Source organism: Calonectris borealis, chromosome 2, assembly GCF_964195595.1.
Source record: "Calonectris borealis chromosome 2, bCalBor7.hap1.2, whole genome shotgun sequence".
In the NCBI taxonomy this organism is placed as follows: domain Eukaryota; kingdom Metazoa; phylum Chordata; class Aves; order Procellariiformes; family Procellariidae; genus Calonectris; species Calonectris borealis.
The window spans coordinates 80,519,435-80,538,085 of record NC_134313.1 but is presented as its reverse complement, the minus strand read 5'-3'; the positions used below and the strand labels follow the sequence as shown (position 1 = coordinate 80,538,085).

General features: G+C 40.3%; 1 protein-coding gene across 2 annotated transcripts in view; it reads left to right on the top strand.

Moving 5' to 3' along the window:
• The window catches only part of SEMA5A (semaphorin 5A), a 352,567-nt gene that overhangs the window by 113,311 nt on the left and 220,605 nt on the right, over positions 1 to 18,651 (top strand). For both annotated transcript variants that reach the window (XM_075142440.1, XM_075142441.1), the window contains one exon: positions 15,650 to 15,749. In XM_075142440.1, coding sequence (XP_074998541.1) covers positions 15,650 to 15,749 — 100 coding nt within the window. The remainder of the gene's footprint in view (positions 1 to 15,649; positions 15,750 to 18,651) is intronic.

Genomic DNA, 18,651 nt, shown 5'->3' with positions numbered 1-18,651 from the left:
GTATCTTTGGTGTGCATTCCCATAAAAACCGGGATATGGCAAGGACTGAATTCTCTAAGCAAAGGACTTGCATACCAGCTAACTTTTTTTTTTTTTTGGCAGAAGTGATTGTGTTTTAAAGCAAGGATCAATTTACAGTACTTTTGGCATCCCAGCCAAGTGCTGGACCATCAGAGAATATTAATAATTTTAATAAGTTTCTCATAATTGAAAATCAGCAGTGGCTGCAATGGCTAGTGAGCTGCATAGACATGTCCTATGAGCCTTTCCATAGCCTTTCCATGGCTGATTTCTTCCCTGTCACCCTAACGTGAAAGTTTGGAGCATGTGAAATTGTGGCTCCTGCCACATTCCACTAGCTGTACAAAGCAGGCAGATGGAATTAAAATCTGGTTTTTTGTTCTTTTTTTTTCTTCTTCTTCTTCAGAAGAGATGTATTTTTAATGTAGATGAGCATTTTTACTGAAAGGCTGTAAAACATCCAAACTGGAATATGTTAAAGAAACAGATCAGCAACCAAGAAGTAGAGCTCCTAAGCAGCTGAAGTTCTGTCATCTTCTAGAAGTTTTGGTGTGTTTAAAGACAAGCGGAAACACAGTATCGCTTTGATTTTTCTCTATTTTATTTTTTTTCTACCAGACAGTTTTAAAATTTTTTTCATAAGTTGTTTAAGGTATACTCTGTCCCTTGTATTGACAGCTGCCAGTGTGAGTATTCTACTGATCTACCCCTTGGAAAAGGCATTAATGAAGCATATCCATTGTTTCTAAATCATCTGGCACAGTGTAAATTATGTTTTGCTGAAGTTTTAAGTTCTCTATGCATAATCTCCATGCTGGTTCACGTGAATTCGGTTCTTCTCCCTCTTCAGGGACTGCATTGCAACATGTCCAAAGCTGACGCGTGTTGAGTGAAGAGGAAGAGCATGCGTGTGGCTAGTTAGCATTGCACGGCTACGAAGCTGAGAGTCGGCCCTTTTTAACTTGCCTTGGCGTAACCCATTCGTGTGGCTGCACAGTGGTGCTGCGTGGAGCGGGTGGCCCTGCGGGCTCCACCGCAGGCGAGGGTGCCCGCGCAGCCTGCCTGCCCTCTCACAGCAGCGGCAGCAGCACGGCTCTACCTTTTGCAAGAAACGTCCTTAATTCAGTTCTTCTGGGTTACTTCTCCCGAAGTAACCTAGGCTGCTAGTTCATGAAAGATGGTGACAATGGCAGTTACTGGCCTTCTGATCCTGGGCCACTCTGTTTTCATACTTGGTAGTCACCAAACTTCTGGAAGGACTCGTTCCAGTGGTCTTCTCTTCCAGGTTCTGCGCAGCATTTATGGGGCCTGTCTCGCACTCCGTCGGTGGTACTTGCTGCCAATACTGTCTGTCACCGAACGTCGCCTTCTGCGGCCGAATGCTGGCTATTGCATCGGCTGAGAGATCTGGGGAAACCCTGGCCCACCCTGGGGTCTTGCCTGGAGCTCTACAATTTCCAGGAATCTTAGAGGTGTGGAGGAAAAACGTGTTAATTTTCCCTTTTTCCCCTCAGTTTCTTCAATAAACTTTCAGAGGTACTTCGTGTTTATTTGACAGGATGGGTAGAAGCAGAGAAGTGCAGTCAGTGCTTCTTCAAAGTGATTTTTTTTTTTCACAGGCTTTCTTTCCTGCCTCCCTTCTGCGGCACTACTCGTTCACTATTGACGAGGCTCTAGGGCGCTGAACAGCAGCTGATTTTGTTTGCGTGGCTGAACATGGTAGATACTTGTTACATGGCAATTTGTCACATTCATGTGAGACCGCACTTTGACTTGTTATAAGCTTGTCTTTCCACTTACAGTGCTCACTTCAGGTTTTGTTCTGAGGGCTTTCTGGACAAAGAAATGCAGTTCTTCTCACCATTTCTGAGAATTAGGAGCTCACCATTTTACAACTAGCTCTACAGTAAATCAGCTAAAGTAGTTGTTAATAATGACAAATACCTGGAATTTGACAGTGCCTTTAGAACAAAAATAATTTCTACAAAGAGAAGTGCTGTTCTGTTGGTTGTGGGGTTGTGGTTTTTCCTTTTCTTTTTCTTGCTTGTCACTTTATTTTTTTGGCTTGGGGGCATCTTTTTGTTTTTGCGGTGGGGGAGTGGAGGGGGTGGGGAGTGTGTTTCACTTTGAAGTCCTGGTTCCAAGCTCTTACCAATTAGTGTCAGGCTTTACCTTGTATGCCCTTTGTGTTACAATATGACTTGTTTTGTTGGTCTTTGTGTTTTTTTCCATGAAATATCTTCAGACCTGAAAATACTTTAAGAGCTATAGTCTTGGGCAGAATTGATAGAATCAAGAAATTGTATTATGCTAAAACAACATAAATGAAGAAGTTTAGTACATTCATGTGCCAACATAAATAAGAACACGTTGTTGCCAGACGGTCAGTTCTAAAAACAAGATCTTGCTAATTGAAACATAGATATTTCCCACAAAAATAACATGGCATTATTATAACTGTCTGTAGGCAGTTGGCTTTATGCTTCTGTTCCCTACAATACCTATATAAAAATTGAGCAGGTTTCTTTAAAAACTCCCTGTCGAGACCAAATATTGGTTTCCCATAACCATACAAGATGATTTCCTTCAAAACGAATTCTGCGACCGGTTGCCGAAGCCAGCATGTAAGTGTTAAAAAGTGAAAGGTTAAGCCCCTCTGAAGAGAGGGCATAGCCGAGGATGTCACGTGTGTTATGCAGTCAGTCTGTCCCTCTGCGGCAGGATCGGGAAGGCAGGCAGCGGCAGCGCAGGGGCCAGAACAACTGGGAACTGGAAGGGGGAGCTGCGCTCGCTGGGAAGAGCATGTGGGCTCTGTGCTGTCTGAGTGTGAAGTTACTGGTTTTTGACTGGCAGAACTTCCCCAGGGCAAAATAAATCTTTCACCAGTATGGGGAAGGGCAGATACAGAAAGTAGTATTTCCACGTGTCAAAACACAGCTGAGCTTCACAGCATAGTTTTCACAGCTCAGAAGAAGTTCTTATTATAGTAGCGTGTTCATCTTTGCCTATCCCGCTGAATGAGTCCCTACCCTGACGTGTGGATCAGCTGACCTGCAAGGTGATTTACAGTGTAAATTGGGTGAAAGTCTCTCTTGGTTCATTCTCCTTTGTTCACTGATGGTTTCTTCTTTCTCCTCAGAATTCTTACACCCTTCGTGTAATTTTTTTATTTTAGATCTCTTACGTTGATTAGCTTTCTTTACTCTCTCTTCCCCCTTTTCTGCTTTTAAATTATGTGTTTCAGGTTTAGACCATTCCTTATTTTTAGAGATTGGATTGAGACATAATATTAAGACTTGATTGATAATACCACTGCTGTCTATAGCAGGCTCCTTATACCCTTTTTCCTGGGCCATCTTGAACTAGCAGCTGACGCAAACAGGATATTAGAAGGAACATAAGTCTGGTGCAGGATAATAGTTCTTGTGTTTCCCTGAGGTTTTCTCTCCCCCTTTGTCTTCTTCCCGGTGTGTTCCCATCATTCTTCTGGTCTTTCCCTCTATGCCCTCTATCTAAATCCTACATAACATAGTCTTTCCATACATATGCTCTCCCCCAGACTTCCCTGTCTCTTAAGGCGTGTGAACTTAGCCTTACTGTTTTCTCACTCTGGTGCTGTTGGTCCAGAACATTCCCTGAATTTTTTGAAACTCTTTGGATCTTTGCTTCAGCACCTTTCATTAGCACTGCACTGTCTATGTTTTTATGTTGTATACCTTCTTGTGCCTCCTTACGTGAACATCATCCCATCCCTGCTTCTAATCTGATGACAGACTTCTGATCACCTTTAATCTTAGAACTATTGGGTTTGGGTTTTTTCTTTTAACTGTGTAGTTTGTATGTGTTTTATGTTTCTGGCCTGGATGCCTCCTCCTTCGCCTGAACATGTGTGTGTGTTTATACGTAAGAATCTTGAGTTGAAGTGATACAACCCATAAACCATTCCATCACGTGTAGTCTGCTAGAGTAATATGGTTTTAGTAGTTTCCAGTGATCCCTCAGATCTCTTTGCTTCCTGTCTAAGCTCCTTCTTCTAATGCATGTTAAGGTATTTACTGATACACAGAAGACTCATCCTAGCTGTGAAATGCAATGGAGGTGACTCCGTTGTTGCCCTTACAAGCATGACACCTGAAATCTGTCTTGTCATTCTCCAGGTGCCCCCCTCTGAAAATTGTTGTTTTCTCCTCTAAGCATCCACTGCCCCTGAGCACCTATCTGTTGTACAGCCAGGCATATGCACAATTCAAGAAGAGCGGGGTTGCTAAATCTGCTTCTGACAGCTTCAAGAAAACAAAGTGAAATGATTAGCAGGAGGACAGCAGTTTCCCACAGTTGAGATAGTGGAGAATCTAAACAGCGAGAGGGCAGATTGCAATCCCTACTGTGTTTCTACACCAGTGGGTTTGAGTTTATGTCAAGGTGATGTCATTCAGGCTGATACTTATGAATATTCCATTACAAGGTAATGAGAACAGATGTATGCGATGACAAAAATGAGTAAGAATGACAGCTGAATGCAATCTACAAGTAGACAAACATAAGTCTACATTGCATTTAAATGCATCATGGGGGAAACCCCAGAACTGAGTCCCCCAAACTCAGATGCTTCAGTTTTGGCTTTTCCCTTCTTTTTCCTTAATTTTTATTTGTTTCTTCATGGTAGTCTGCTGGCATGATATTTTCATGGTTCCTAATTTGAACAATTAGTAAAGATGGGTAGGCCTTTTGCTTTAAAGCAGACCAGGATTTGGAAATCCTGTTTCAACTCTTGGCTTGTTTGACAGTCACTTTACGTTTGTTGTTCAAAATACGGCGTGGAAGATCAGCAACTGAAAATTTTTAAGCACAGTTCTTGGCAACTTAAATTGCTGTTTAGCATACTTAGTTATTATTTTTAAATATAATGCTATCCTCAAATGACTGATACTGTATGATTTAAAGATATTATAACATCAGGTACACCGTGTTTGAGTCAAGGGTTTGTTTCCTTAGAAGTGGGAAGGGTATGGTTAATGAGATCTCTTCCAGCTGGCTAGCGTAACTTTGCAAAGTAGGTTTTATTGTTGTTTTTCTGGTATGGTCTGGGGCTCTAGTTCCATGCTGTTTCTGTGTATGAGAGAAAGAAAACTCAAAGGGGCTGTAATTGTGTATCATGGCTGATACCTTGTCACTGCGTAATTTCTGTAGAATTTGCGAGTGATTCTGACTATATAAAAACTGTGCTCGTAGCGCTGAAACTGCTTTCATCTAGGTGGGGGTTCAATCTTTTTTCCCTTACACCTTCTTGTATTTGTATGCAGAATGTGTGTTTGAACAATGAAGCATAAACAATTCAAACCCCTTGTTCAGAAAAATAAGAAATAAGTAGTCATTGCAGCAGATGTTACTGTCTCTTCCCTGAGGGCACAGACAGTCAGAACCCAAATTCCCTTTAATTATCCCAGTAATAGACATATGCACACACATAAGAATGCAGAAATATGTACTTCTAGCTGGGGAAGCTCTGGCAGGACAAAGAAAACAGGAATGCAGGCTGGATTTTAGACCTCGAGACTTCTGAGGTTAGAGCAGATTGTAAAAGCAGGTCCGGGAACCAGGGCAGGGCAATTGCTGTGGCTGCGCCTGCCCTGCCGGGGGAGCGGTACGCAACTCCTGGGGCAGTGGCTTTGTGCCTAACGAGAGAACCAATGGCAGATGTGAGGAGTCGGGTGGAAGGAAGGAAGTTTACCGTAGGCTTAAGAAAGAAGTTCAAGTTCACTCATTTAAGGTCAAGAAACATAGACTTTAAGTATGCTTTATTTTCTGTTTTTCCTATTAATAATAAATAAATTACTTTCAGCCCTGCCTCATTACCTCCAAAATGGTTCTGGAGCTGTAATAGTTGTTTAAAAAACAAAAGCCCAATAAGCAGGTGGTGAACTTTCTGGAAAATGTCAAGAGTTTATGGTCTTGGGATTTGTTTTATTAGAGATGATTTAAAGTGGAGAGGAGCTCGGGGAGCTGGCAGAGCTTCTAGATAAGGGTAGAGCTACATATTTATTTCTTGGCCTCTGCAGTTCTCTTTGTAAGGAAAGGCAAGCTTCAGGAGTTAAGTTGTATTGGATAGTAGAAGGAAGGCAGCTGCCTTGTTTGTGATCTAAAGAGACATCCAGAATACTGGATCTTGAAAGGGAGCTGTAGTTTTGAGGTTGGTTTTGTCTTTTTGTTGTTGTGTTCCTTTTTTTTCTCCTTTCCCTATAAGCAAAAATGAGCTCTGAACTGCAGATGGAGATCTGACACGTTTTCATGTTTCCAAAGGGGAACCAAATGTAGTGTGGTAAGACTTAAAAGAGGAATCTTTTAGTTTGTGGTTGCTGATTTAATCATCCTAGGCAAAGTCGTAACTCCATCTTTTCTTTTATAGAGGATTGGATTGCATTAGCTAACCCTGCCTAAACAATCGTTTTTGTTTTTTTTTCCTTGGCGGGAAGAAATGATGTTTTATTTTCTTATATCTTCCTGGATCCCTATTTTAGAAATTGTACAGTTCTTACTGTCTAATTACCAGAATGTTTATATATTTCAATGTATTATCTAGATAAATATTCTTAATTTTTATAAGAAATAGTTTTAATTTTCAATTTTATGAAAAATTAGAGATTAGCTACTATAAATACATATTCTTTTGTTTCCCAGTTATGATGTTCACATTCTCTTAATTCTGTATTACTAAAGTCAGCGGTGTACACAGCCCCAGTGTAAATGTGTTCTGTATGATAAGGGCTACATGCAATGTCTTTTTCACTAAAATGCAATCCTGAGTATTGTAACAAACCTATCTGTCCTAATCCTTTCATTTTACAGAGAAGCATGAAATGGTGTCAGCTGATGCCATCTTTTTGTTGTTGAACTAGCGAACTAGTTGAACTAGTTCAACAACTAGTTTTTGAACTTTTCTCTGCATATGTTGCGTCTAGTCTGCTTCTGGTGTACTCCATTTAATTAGAGCCTCCTGGTAGCAAAGACTGTTAGATCTGTTACATCCATGACCCTCCTTAGCCTTGACATCTGGATGTTTGTACCATATATATGAAAAAGTGGACATGCCAACTATCTTCTACTCTCAGTAACAGGTGGACCAGGAATGTCACCGAGGCATGGGCTGGGATTGACTTGGCTTTTCAGTTTTTTTAGAACAGATTTGTCTCTTTCTGTAAGGTTTAAATGTTAGAGAGTTGCTTTTTTCTTGTTTGTCCATTTGACTAAGGTTCTTAATGGAGTAGTTTGTCCTTCTGGTGTACTAAAAATTACAGAAAAGGCATCTTCCTGGCCTCTAATTCATCCTGGTGGAGGGTATGTGCTTGGCATCTTAGGCTTTGATTACTTTGCTATTTTCTTGTTCCTTATACATAACTTCAACTCTGGGACTAAAATGCAATGCTGGTACTACCTTTAAGCTCTACTATTGTAAGAAGCATTAATAATTATTTTCTCTGCCTCTGAAATGCGTGCTAAAGAAGGACAGCATTAGGAGCCCTGTAGGAGGGGTTAATGAAGGCCCAGAGTGTTGACCTGAGGCTGTTACTGTATTGAGTGCTCCTGGCTTTGCATCCTATAGCGAGTCTGCATGCACAGCCTAGGCCACAGGCACTCTGCAGCATCTCCCTGGCTTTTCCCCAAACCTCCTGTGGGAGAGAGCTCCGCAGCATGGGCAAGACACAGTCACCTGAGTGATACAGTTCTGCAAGACAACCTGCCTAAGCAGTCAGGATCATAAAGCTAAGGAGTTATATGGTCCTGGAAGCAGATCTGCCAACATACCGTTGCATATAGAAAGCATGTGTCTGGAATTACAGGTTTTGGAAAAGCAGCTTGTAATAGGCAGGCCTTCTCTGCTTTGCACTGAGCTGCTGTTTTCAAAGTGTTCAGCTTCTACCATGGGCCTTATGGAAGAATAGCAAGTAGCAGGGCAGGTGTTCATGCTCAGATTTTGAGATGAGTATAATTCGCATATTGTTTTTGCTGGGGTACTTCTAATTCCTAGAATGAGTCTTTTCTGTGAGAGAAATGGAAAAATATTTGTACTATATTTGTTAGATGAGTTTTTTGGTTTATGATTTGCTTGTCTTGTCTTGTCTTTGCTTGTCTTTCTCAAAAGAAATGGCACTTTTAATGATTTCATGGTTAATGCATCCAACAGGAATATACCCATCGGGAAAAGCCCGTTCTGGCCTGTTTTGCAACAGTGCTAGGCTAGGATAGAGGAAGAATTTGGTCCAAAGTAAGTACAAATATGTAAAGAATGACTTTAAGTCATTAAGTAATGTACAATAATGTACATTAAGTACAAATATGTAAAGAATGATTTTACAAATACATCAAGAATAACTTGCATTTTTATGGGTTTAAACACTATGTACCAGAAATAGAACCACCATAGTTGTGGTGGAGCTTCACGGCACTGCAGCCTGAGGAGTGCACGGGGTAGTTTGTTCAGGTGTAGCACAGGTTTCTCTCCACTACAATGGGAACTGGACAAGCCCTGATGGCTAAGCTAGAAGTCCGTTTGCAGCTGTGTTTTCAGAAGCTCATCTGAGGAAAAAAACACCTGTATATGATATCTTATATTGTCACTTACATGTTTGTAACCATAGCTGCTTTCTTCCCGTTATTTACTTCCTTTTTTAAAAAAAACTTTATTGCTCAAAATTATTTAAAACACAGAGTCATTGTACATGGATGCTGAGCAACACATGCCTTGAATAAGTACTAGAAAAATAAGTTATATTGTTGATAAACTAAGCCTCAGCCCCTTTGGGATAAGCAGGGATCAATTGTGATTGGTTTCAGAAGTAGTACAGCTGTTCTTTGGCTGAACTGTCATGATGGAGTCCTCTTTTTTTGTTGGAACCTGTGGAATAGTATTTGCATGCATTTCCTTTCTTCGCCTGAGCTGTGGTACCTTTTTTCCTCTCATCTGCAGTGAGACAATGACTTACCAGCAAGGGTGTGTTTAATGCATTTCTGTGAGGAGAGAATACAGTGAAAGGGCTCGAAAAGACTGGTGATTGGAAATGTAGGAAAAAGAAGTATAGACAAAAGTGAATCGTAAAAGATGCAACAGGCTCTGGCATGCCATTTTTCTTCTCTTTTTTTCCAACATGCAGCAATGCTTGTTTTCCTGAAGTTGTTCTGAATGAATTTATTATTCATTTATATTATAATGGGAATTTTAAAATGAGGGCTTAACAATCACACTGAATTGATACCGATGATGCACAGAAATTACTGAAGAAAATCTTGTTTTTCTCAGTCCTAGTTTTAAAATAATTAGGGACAACCGAGTCCTGAAGCATCACAGCAGGGTGTTTACAAGTGCACCTGTGTCCTTAAAGAGCGAATGTTGCAAATAAATCCCGAAACAGGGCATGCTGAATGAGTGAACGGGTGGGTTGCCTCTTCAGCCATGACACCTTGCTTAATAGATTCCCCTGGGGTTAACGGGGCTGGCAGCAGGGCAGCGGGGTGATGGGATGGAGTCAACGTGGCACATCACTGCGGAGACTTCTGACTTGTCTTGCTGCCTTTGAAGAGGATAGTAATGTAACTTGAGTATCACAAGAAGAGAAGATCTAAGGCTAAAATCATTATACAGCTTCAGGAAGACGGGGATTATTGTATCATCCTTAGATTAGATACATTTAATTATAAAATAACTTCAGCATGCAGTAGTGTATTTTAATTTTCTTATGATAAGATTAGTGAATTTGTCGTACTGATGCCACTCAGAGACTTGGGTTAATATTGCAAATCTGCTAGTTTTCAACTGTGGTGGTATTATTATTATTATTATTATTATTATTATTATTATAATATTTTGCTAACAGACTTTCTTCAAGAAGGTGGTACTGTGCATATGTTTAACTTTGTGCTCACTATTTTCAGAAAGGACACCATGGCATGAGGCATCACATACATACATCATAAACACTACTGAAATTTTTAATGTCTATGTTAATTTTTTAATGAAATCAGGAGGTCTTTATTGTCTTTTAACTTTGTTATTTACCATTAAAGATCACTTCTGAATTCAGTTCTGAACATACCACTCTATTCCTTATTAGTCATTTCTCAATTTATTTTACGGCTTACTATAGCTCTACTTTGAAGGGCTGAATAATAAAGCTTAGGTTAGAGGGAACTTTACTATTTCATTTGCGAAGAACTGTAGAGCTCAGCCCTTGGCAAGTCCTTGGACAATGTAAACCAAACAAGCTATGGCCTGTTGGGCAGATACTAAATTTAAAGTAAAACCGAGACAGGTTTCTGGACTTTTATTTTTTTGTATGAGTATCTGATGTTCTCCTGCCCAGCTTTGATGGTTAACCTCCTGTGTCTTTAAAGGTGTTTAGGAGACTCCCTTGACCTGTCCTAGGAGCTGAGGGGACTTCAGTGCGTTTGCTTTGCCAAAGGTTTATGAGCCATGGCAAACTTTGTTTCCTATTAAATCTAAGCTATTAAAAAAAAAACCCCAAAACCCAAACCTGAAACCCCTAGGAAAACCCACAGCATGTGAAAGAGAGCTGCAGCTTTCTCGGAATCCAACTTTTTCCAATACCCATCTTTTAGTTCCATGGGAAAACATGCATTTTCTTTCGGGAATGTTTTTGAGTTATAAGGCCTGCAGATTTCAGTCCTGTGGATAACAATTAAAAGGAAAAAAAAAATCTTTTTTTGCTAAGGGTAAGTATGTCTTGAATATATCGAAAGGACCCAGCGTGTGTTGGAGACCAGCTGTTGTCATGACTGTATGTATACCACGACACAGTTTTCCAGGGACAGCTTTAAGTCTGAGATGGGTGTCTGCAGAACGGTAAACATTCATACTTAGTTTTAAAGGGGAGAAAAAAAATCCACGTTGAAGGTGTGTCTGAATAAGTGTTTTCAGTATGAGGAGTAAGAAGAGACAAGTCACTAAAGGGCTAGGTATTTTACTGTGCTGCTGTGAACTGAGGGCAGAGGAGAGGGAGGGGAATGCCAGGAAGGGGAGGGTTAGCATTGGAAAGGGGCGGGATGTTGCTTTTGTCACCTGTGATCAGCAGGCAGTACGATTAGGTTACGTGCCAGCAGGCCAGCTTAACTAACTTACACATTTATTTATGGTACTGTTGTAGTATACAAAATCTATAGCTGTGTTATTTTGTGAAGCTCGTGATGTTGCATCTATGTGAAAACCATTAATAAAGTGAAATTATTATTGCTTACTACTTTACCCTGAGTTTTTAATTCAAAGAAGAATAATTTATAGACCTTTAATAGCTTGTTTGACTCTAAGGAGATAACTCGTAACAGAACTGAAAGGTCTTGTTTCACCTAAGGCTTTTCAGCTAGATTTTGCTGTTTAGATGAAAATAAGTCTAATTATTCTGTTGATTTGGTTACATAAATTTTCTGTAGTGTAACTCAAAGCAGAATTTCACCAATAAGCTTTTACTTTTACAGTTTAGATGGGTTTTATCTGATTGTCTTTTTTTGTTTGTTTTTTTTTTTTGTTGGTGGTGCTTTTTTGTTTGTTTTCCTTTACAGAAGTATCACAAAGTTGTAGCTTTATCCCATAAAGGCTTATTCCTGTGTGACACGTGATGCCACTGTGACACACATGAGATACAGTTTCAGAGAGTTTACTGAAAAAAACCCAGCTCTAGCTGCCATTTGCTCTTCCTGACCTTATTCCCTCAAGCAAGAACGCTGCTGAATGCAACAAAGACAGGATAAAATAATTCATCTTTTGGAGAGACAGAGGGGAATCAGATTTCAGAGAGATTTCTTGGCAAGTCCTCATTCTCTTCTTGTTCGCTAGCCTGGGCTTGCCTTGCCCTGCCTGGCCCCTGCCCCCTTGCTCCAAACCTGGAAATGGTCTCAGTCACCTGCTTGCTGTACCTTGAAGCTTTATTGTGCCTTGCTGAGACAGCAGGTCAAATGGAAGAGAATTGCGTCCTTGGATCTCAGTCTTCCCTGTAGTCTTCTGGCACCGCAACACCTCTGTGTACTGAAATGTCCCTGGCCGACCCATGCTATGGGGAGCTACTGCTTTCCTCGTTTTGCAGGAGACCAAGGGTCTCATTTGTCATACCAACATGGGGCTGAAGTAATCCCATTCTCAACTGCTTGCCTTGTCTCTCTTTGAGAGACTGCTGTTTCCACACGGGTCTGGCTTTACCTGTGTGCAGATCTGCTGCTGAGCCAGCGGCGTTTTCAGCTCTGCGTATTTGCACGCAGCCATACAAATATGAATGTTAACACATCGATAGCCTGAGTTGTACCTTGGCAGTTTAGGAGTAGACTTGTGTGTGATTCTGCAAGATTGTACCTCAGAGGCAGAAACCTCTGGGTGCGAGCACAGGCAGAGGGAGCCCAAGGAGCCGAGGCTGCCATCTCGAAGAGTGCAAATTCCCTCTGTGTGTGAGGCAACACTTCCCATGGCTTGTGCAACCATGTGTAGCAGTCAAGGGGCTAAACCCATGTCCTGGGTTGTCCTTCCAGTCCCTCTTGCGACCTCTGCCCACTGGCTTGGTTGGACTCCCAGCCTGGGTACTCTATTCTGTTTTTAAAGCCCTGATTTTTTTCCATAGGATATTTGTTCTGTGGTTTTATCAGTTATTCATCAGTATCATGATTTTGTCTGAATTTCTGCTACTTTATAAAATGCTTTTACATCCATTTCTGTCCTAGTCACAGTGCTTGATACAAGGAAGAGTAGCCTCTCTGCATCTCTTGGAACTGAGAGCTGTTTCTGGTTGGGAGAGTGTGAGTATGTGTGTGTGTGTATTTTTTTCTATGAAGACCATATGCATGTTCTGTGTCCATGTGGGAAATGTCTGACGGAATTTATGGAGATTTTAGATACATTGGCTGATAAACTGATAAACATAATGTTATTTAGCTTTATTTTTCTTTTCTTTTTTTTTTCTGTCTTTTTCTCCAGTGAGATTCTTCAAGGCTTACATCTGGATTTCCTCATCTTCGTTTCCTACCTAATTTCTCAACTTTTTAGAACTTTACAATTGATTGATTCATATAAAATGCATGACTGAAAAGTTAAGGTTGCAAAATCAAGTACAAAAAAGTTAAGAAATGCCTCTTTTGGGCTTGCCTGTCTAGCCTTATATATAAATATAAATAGATAAATAAGTATGTATAAGGCTACACAGGCCTATAATATATATAAAAATGTGTGTGTATTTTTTTTTTTTTTGCCCCTCCTACGGAATCCTGCTAGGTTCTATGCACAGCATCTGCAGTAGTAGCTGATGGCAGCTGTAATCATAGTTATTTAATATGCGGCCCCATCCCCTTTCCTGCCCAGTGTTCAGACCCTGATTTGAGAATCTATCCAGTGCATATGGAATCAACAGTGAATTTAGCTACAAGTTCTGCAGAACATGTACAAGCTGGCATTACAAACCTGAAATGGCCCAGATGCATACAGGCTGTCATTAAAAATGCAGAAGTTAGTTTTCTGACACCCAAGTGATTCTACTGCACAGTTCCATCTGTTTTTCCAAAGTATACGATGCTACAGCTTCTGCACAGGGCGTTTAATGGTTCTCTGCAATGGCTGAACACGATTTGACACAGAATAACATTTTTCTCCTGGGCCCTCTCCTTAGGAATGGATGACCTACTTGTGCTAAAGCTTTAATACTTAAATTAGGAACAAATCTTCCTGAAACAGGCACCACACTTGGATTATTTCAACCCAGACATCTGCAAAAGGAAGAAAATATGCTTATGAGCAAAGTAAGTTGCTTAGAATGGGTTTAGCAACCTGAGCTGCAAGTGGTGATACCAGTATCAAAAATTGCACTGCCACGGCACTCTCAGAGGGGTTGGTGTGGAATCTGTATTCTAAATAGTCGTGACCATGTGCTGACCTTTGGTCTTTTTAATGACTATTTCACATCTATAGTCTTCAAATAGACAGTTCCACAGCCCGTTGTGCCATACATAGCCCTCTTCACCTTTCACATGCGGTCCAGACCACTGCTTTGTGACTACATTAAAAAAAACATAAATAAGAAAAATACTTCAATATCCTGAGAATTGGGAGAAAAACTCTAGAGGATGAGGCTTTTGTACAACTGCACTTTTTTAAAAGAACCATTTATGTCGTTATAGCAATTTTATGTATTCTGTGTGTCTGTGTAAAAAAAAAAAAACCCCAAACAAAAAAGAAAACAACAACAAAAAAACCAAAACCAAAAAACAAACACGTTGTGTTCCGGGAACATTATTTGTGTTCATATAGCTGCACTGGTGTGTATCCAGCTAGTGATAGGAATGCAAAAGTAACTACTAATAATGCAAATATTTAAGGATTTGGTGTGCAGTTATTTGTGTGTTTAACTTTGAAAGTATTAATAGATTTATATTCTGAATAGAAGTAATTCTCCTTGCCAATTTTCAGCAACTCACCCACTTGTGTGCCATGTTTTATGTAGCAGTAAATTGGTCTGAGAAAGGCAGGTTAAAAAAACCAAAAAGTTCACCCAAATGTCGAGTATTTTCCCTTTTTCATCCTTCATGTCTCAACCTTTTTATTGTGAAAATGATGAAAAGTCGTTTGCTTGTTTGTCTCATTGTTTTCCACTTGATCGGATCCTTTTTTAAAGAACAAAGCAAAAAACCGAAACCCCTAGTCCTCAGCTGCTTCTGATGCATGGAAAATGAATCCGAGGATGGTACTTGAGTATGTACCAGTGAGTTGTGGTGTTTTCTGCTTTACCTAAGGAGGAAAAACACATCTGGCTTACAAATCAGACCAAAATTTGAATACTTCATTCAAGCACGTATTGGGTCACTGGTCTTTTTTTTACAGGCCTGTAGTGTAAATTATGTGGTATGGTGGTAAAAGTCTTCTGTGTTTCCTTAAAGGATGTCGTGGTTTAACCCCAGCTGGCAACTAAGCCCCACAGAGCCGCTCGCTCACTCCCCCAAGGTGGGATGGGGGAGAGAATCAGAAGGGTAAAAGTGAGAAAACTCGTGGGTTGAGATAAAGACAGTTTAATAGGGAAAGCAAAGGCCGCGCACGCAAGCAAAGCAGAACAAGGAATTCATTCACTGCTTCCCATCGGCAGGCAGGGGTTCAGCCATCTCCAGGAAAGCAGGGCTCCATCACGCGTAGCGGTTACTTGGGAAGACAAACGCCATCACTCCGAACGCCCCCCCTTCCTTCTTCTTCCCCCAGCTTTATATGCTGAGCATGACGTCCTATGGTATGGAATATCCCTTTGGTCAGCTGGGGTCAGCTGTCCCAGCTGTGTCCCCTCCCAACCTCTTGTGCCCCCCAGCCTCCTCGCTGGTGGGGTGGGATGAGAAGCAGAACAGGCCTTGGCTCTGCGTAAGCACTGCTCAGCAGTGACTAAAACATCCCTGTGTTATCAACACTGTTTTCAGCACAAATTCAAAACATAGCCCCATACTAGCTACTGTGAAGAAAATTAACTCTATCCCAGCCAAAACCAGCACAGAGGACCATGCTGAGAAAACTTGCAGCCCCACGGTATCTGCAAATGTAATGTTGGCTACCTGATGTGCTACAACTATGACATTTACAGTAACAGTTGTATTTCTTGATTGTTTTTAGAAATTGCCCCTTGGTTGCATGTGTTCAGAGCAGAAGATGCTGTGGACTTCTCACAGTTAACATTTGACCCAGGACAAAAAGAGCTTATTGCTGGAGCAAGGTGAGAAATCTACTTTCTTTTCAATGTTGCATCAGACTGAATTTTGTTCTTTGTTGATAAGTAATATTGAGCCAAATTCTAACATCAGCTTGCTGTTATGTGATTCCCCTGCCTTCCAGACCCACTAAACTAAACATTACGTTTGTTTATTTCTTATTCCTGACTAAAGTTAAAAGATGGACTGCCTCAAGGATCCTGATAGCTTACACTGTTCTCAAGTTTAAGAGGACTGGCCTGGAGTACTTTCAAACTTTGGATGCATACAGTAGAACAGGTGGATGCTGTATGACAATGGGACAAAAGTTACCATAGCATAAAACTTACGCTGATTCCAAATTTGGCTACACAATACGGCTTTTTGTGCTTGGATGATTCTAATAATTATTCAGTACAATGCCAGGAACAATCTGTTAAAGGCTGCAGAATTAAAGTCAGTGATAATCATAATTTTTGCACAGTAGGACAGTACTTTGCGAGCTGTGATCAACAGTGACACTGTCTTAGGTGTCAACATTGAAGCAGTGACAGTCCTTGAACACCATTTTTTCTTCTCTTAGGGTACGAAATATAGTAAAACATTTTGGTTGGCAAAAAAATTTAACTATCTAAACTTATTAGTTAAATCTGCCTTCTGAATATATTTTACTCTTGAATTAACGAAGTTCTGGTTACTTCATTTTTGTGTTAGATTTAGCGTTGGGATATACTTCTGTTTCCCAATTTGTTTCTTAGTTGAAAATGAGGTTCAAAATACAGAGTCATAAAACGCACTGCGAGAAATTTTTTTTTCCATGTGCCAATGGAAGTTGCTTAGCTACAAGGGCAAAACTTTCTGGGTGTGGAGAGATATATATATCTCTGGCCCACCTGAAGTGGGATATCCTGTGCACTCATGTTGATTTTTCTATTCTGTAAGCTGCCAAATGAAATGAGGCATGAGGCTGTCAGCTGGCGCTGTTCTGTAAAGACAGCCAGCGAAAGTCAGAACCTCTCCTCAGTCCCTTGGAATTGTGCATAGGATGGATGCACACTATATAGATCTCAATAACTGATGAAAAAAATGATTTTTTTTTTCCCCTCCTCTCTTTTTTTTCCCCGCACTGTTCATCTGGACTCCAAATCTCAGCAAAGAATATGCTTGTTTAAACTTGTGCTTTTGATGAAGTCCTTTGAATCACTATAGGATAAGCTTTGGATGATTTTGTTGAATAGTTAGTGACTACAAAAATATGCCAGCTGCCAATTCTGCCTTTTGCAAAAGACCCAATACATTAAAAGCAATAGGATTCATTTGGTTCCTCTATAAGTTAATGCTGCTTCAGAGCTTCATATCTCTTGTTCTGGCTAAAATTGCAAAATTAAATATATACAGCGTTTTTAAAAATCACAACAGAAATCTTTGTTTTCCCCAGTCCAGTATAGCTAGCTGTTATTTGTTCATAGAATTTATTGGATTTTTCCTTTCCTAATTCTGCATTTCCATTCTAAATTCTAAGCTTTTCCACAATGGTGTTGTGAATTCTCCATGGCCAAACACTTTAGAATAACTGCACTTGCCACCGGGTTTCACTAGTTGTACATATTATTGATATTAGTATGTCCTTTTCACTATACATTTTTCTCTTGAAGGACTATACATTTTCTCTTGTGCCAGACTATATGGTGAAAGTCATTGTATGTCATGGAGTCATAGATTCGGAGACTAGCAACCAGTTGTCAGGGTGCTGTAGTCCCAAAAATGCAAGTGTTGATCTTACTGATTATGCACCTTTTGCATGCAGTCCCCGCTACCATGTAGAATGAATCCGTTCACTGTGAAGATGATGTTGAGTTTTCTGCTCATTCACAGGAGTGGTGTTTGCAGCCTTTCATAGTCTCAACTGGCTGCGCTGATGTTTTTTTTCTTAACGCACTGTTTGTAGTTACCTTTCACCCAGGGACATCTGAACAGAGCATTAATATTACCATACTTGTGCTATGGCCTGTGAATAAAATTTTAGTACAAGTTTCTTGCACATCTACCTCACAGGATTCACATATCTGAAGAGCTGTTAGAAGAATTCATTTTCTGTCCTAAGCCACAAATGTGCTTTCATAAAGGCAGTGAAGAGAATGCACTGTTAATTCCTCCTCCCTGGTGAAATATCTTTTGATATACAGTTATTTCTCTTAGAATATTCCTACAATTTTTTTTTATTATCTTCTTGTACTAACATTTCAGTACTGAAAAACTAATAACTATGTGCAATGTAATTTCAGTAAGATCTGAACAGTTTCAGTAAGATCTCATCAGAGTTCAGATTCACAGTTGTGAAAATGATAATTTATAGCCCTCTAACATGGTTTTCCTTTCTCTACCCAATCAGCGGTGGAGAAGGGAAATGTGCGATGTGGCACGTGGCAAAGCTACAAATAAACTTAGTTATTACTGTGTTTATACTGCCACGAGAAGTACTCCCATTATGATTTACTTGTCCAGCATCCAAACAAAACCCCGGGGTGATGCTTGCACTTCTAGGCTTCTGCTTTAGTAAGGTGGTGTTCTTCTAAACCAGAGGAATGATTTTCACAGCCAGGAGCTGTGTCCTGGCTCAGCTTAAGCTTATAATTGATTTTTTTCACCTTAGGGGAGTTTAGTGAACTCTTCCCCCAAATTTCTCTGTCTTAGAAACCAAAGAAAACAGTCTTGTGAAAATTTGACACTATTGGAAATTCTTAAATCCCTTCTCCATCACTGATAGTCGCTGCGGGTGATTCTCTTCCATTTTTGAAGTTCCACAGCCTCTAAAGAGGTTCATAAGTTGTTTGTCTTAATAAGCAAGGCAGAGAACATCCCAGCTGGGATCCAGACTGGATTCCCGTTGGGAGCTGCCACTGTCATGCAGCTATGTAAAAAGACAGG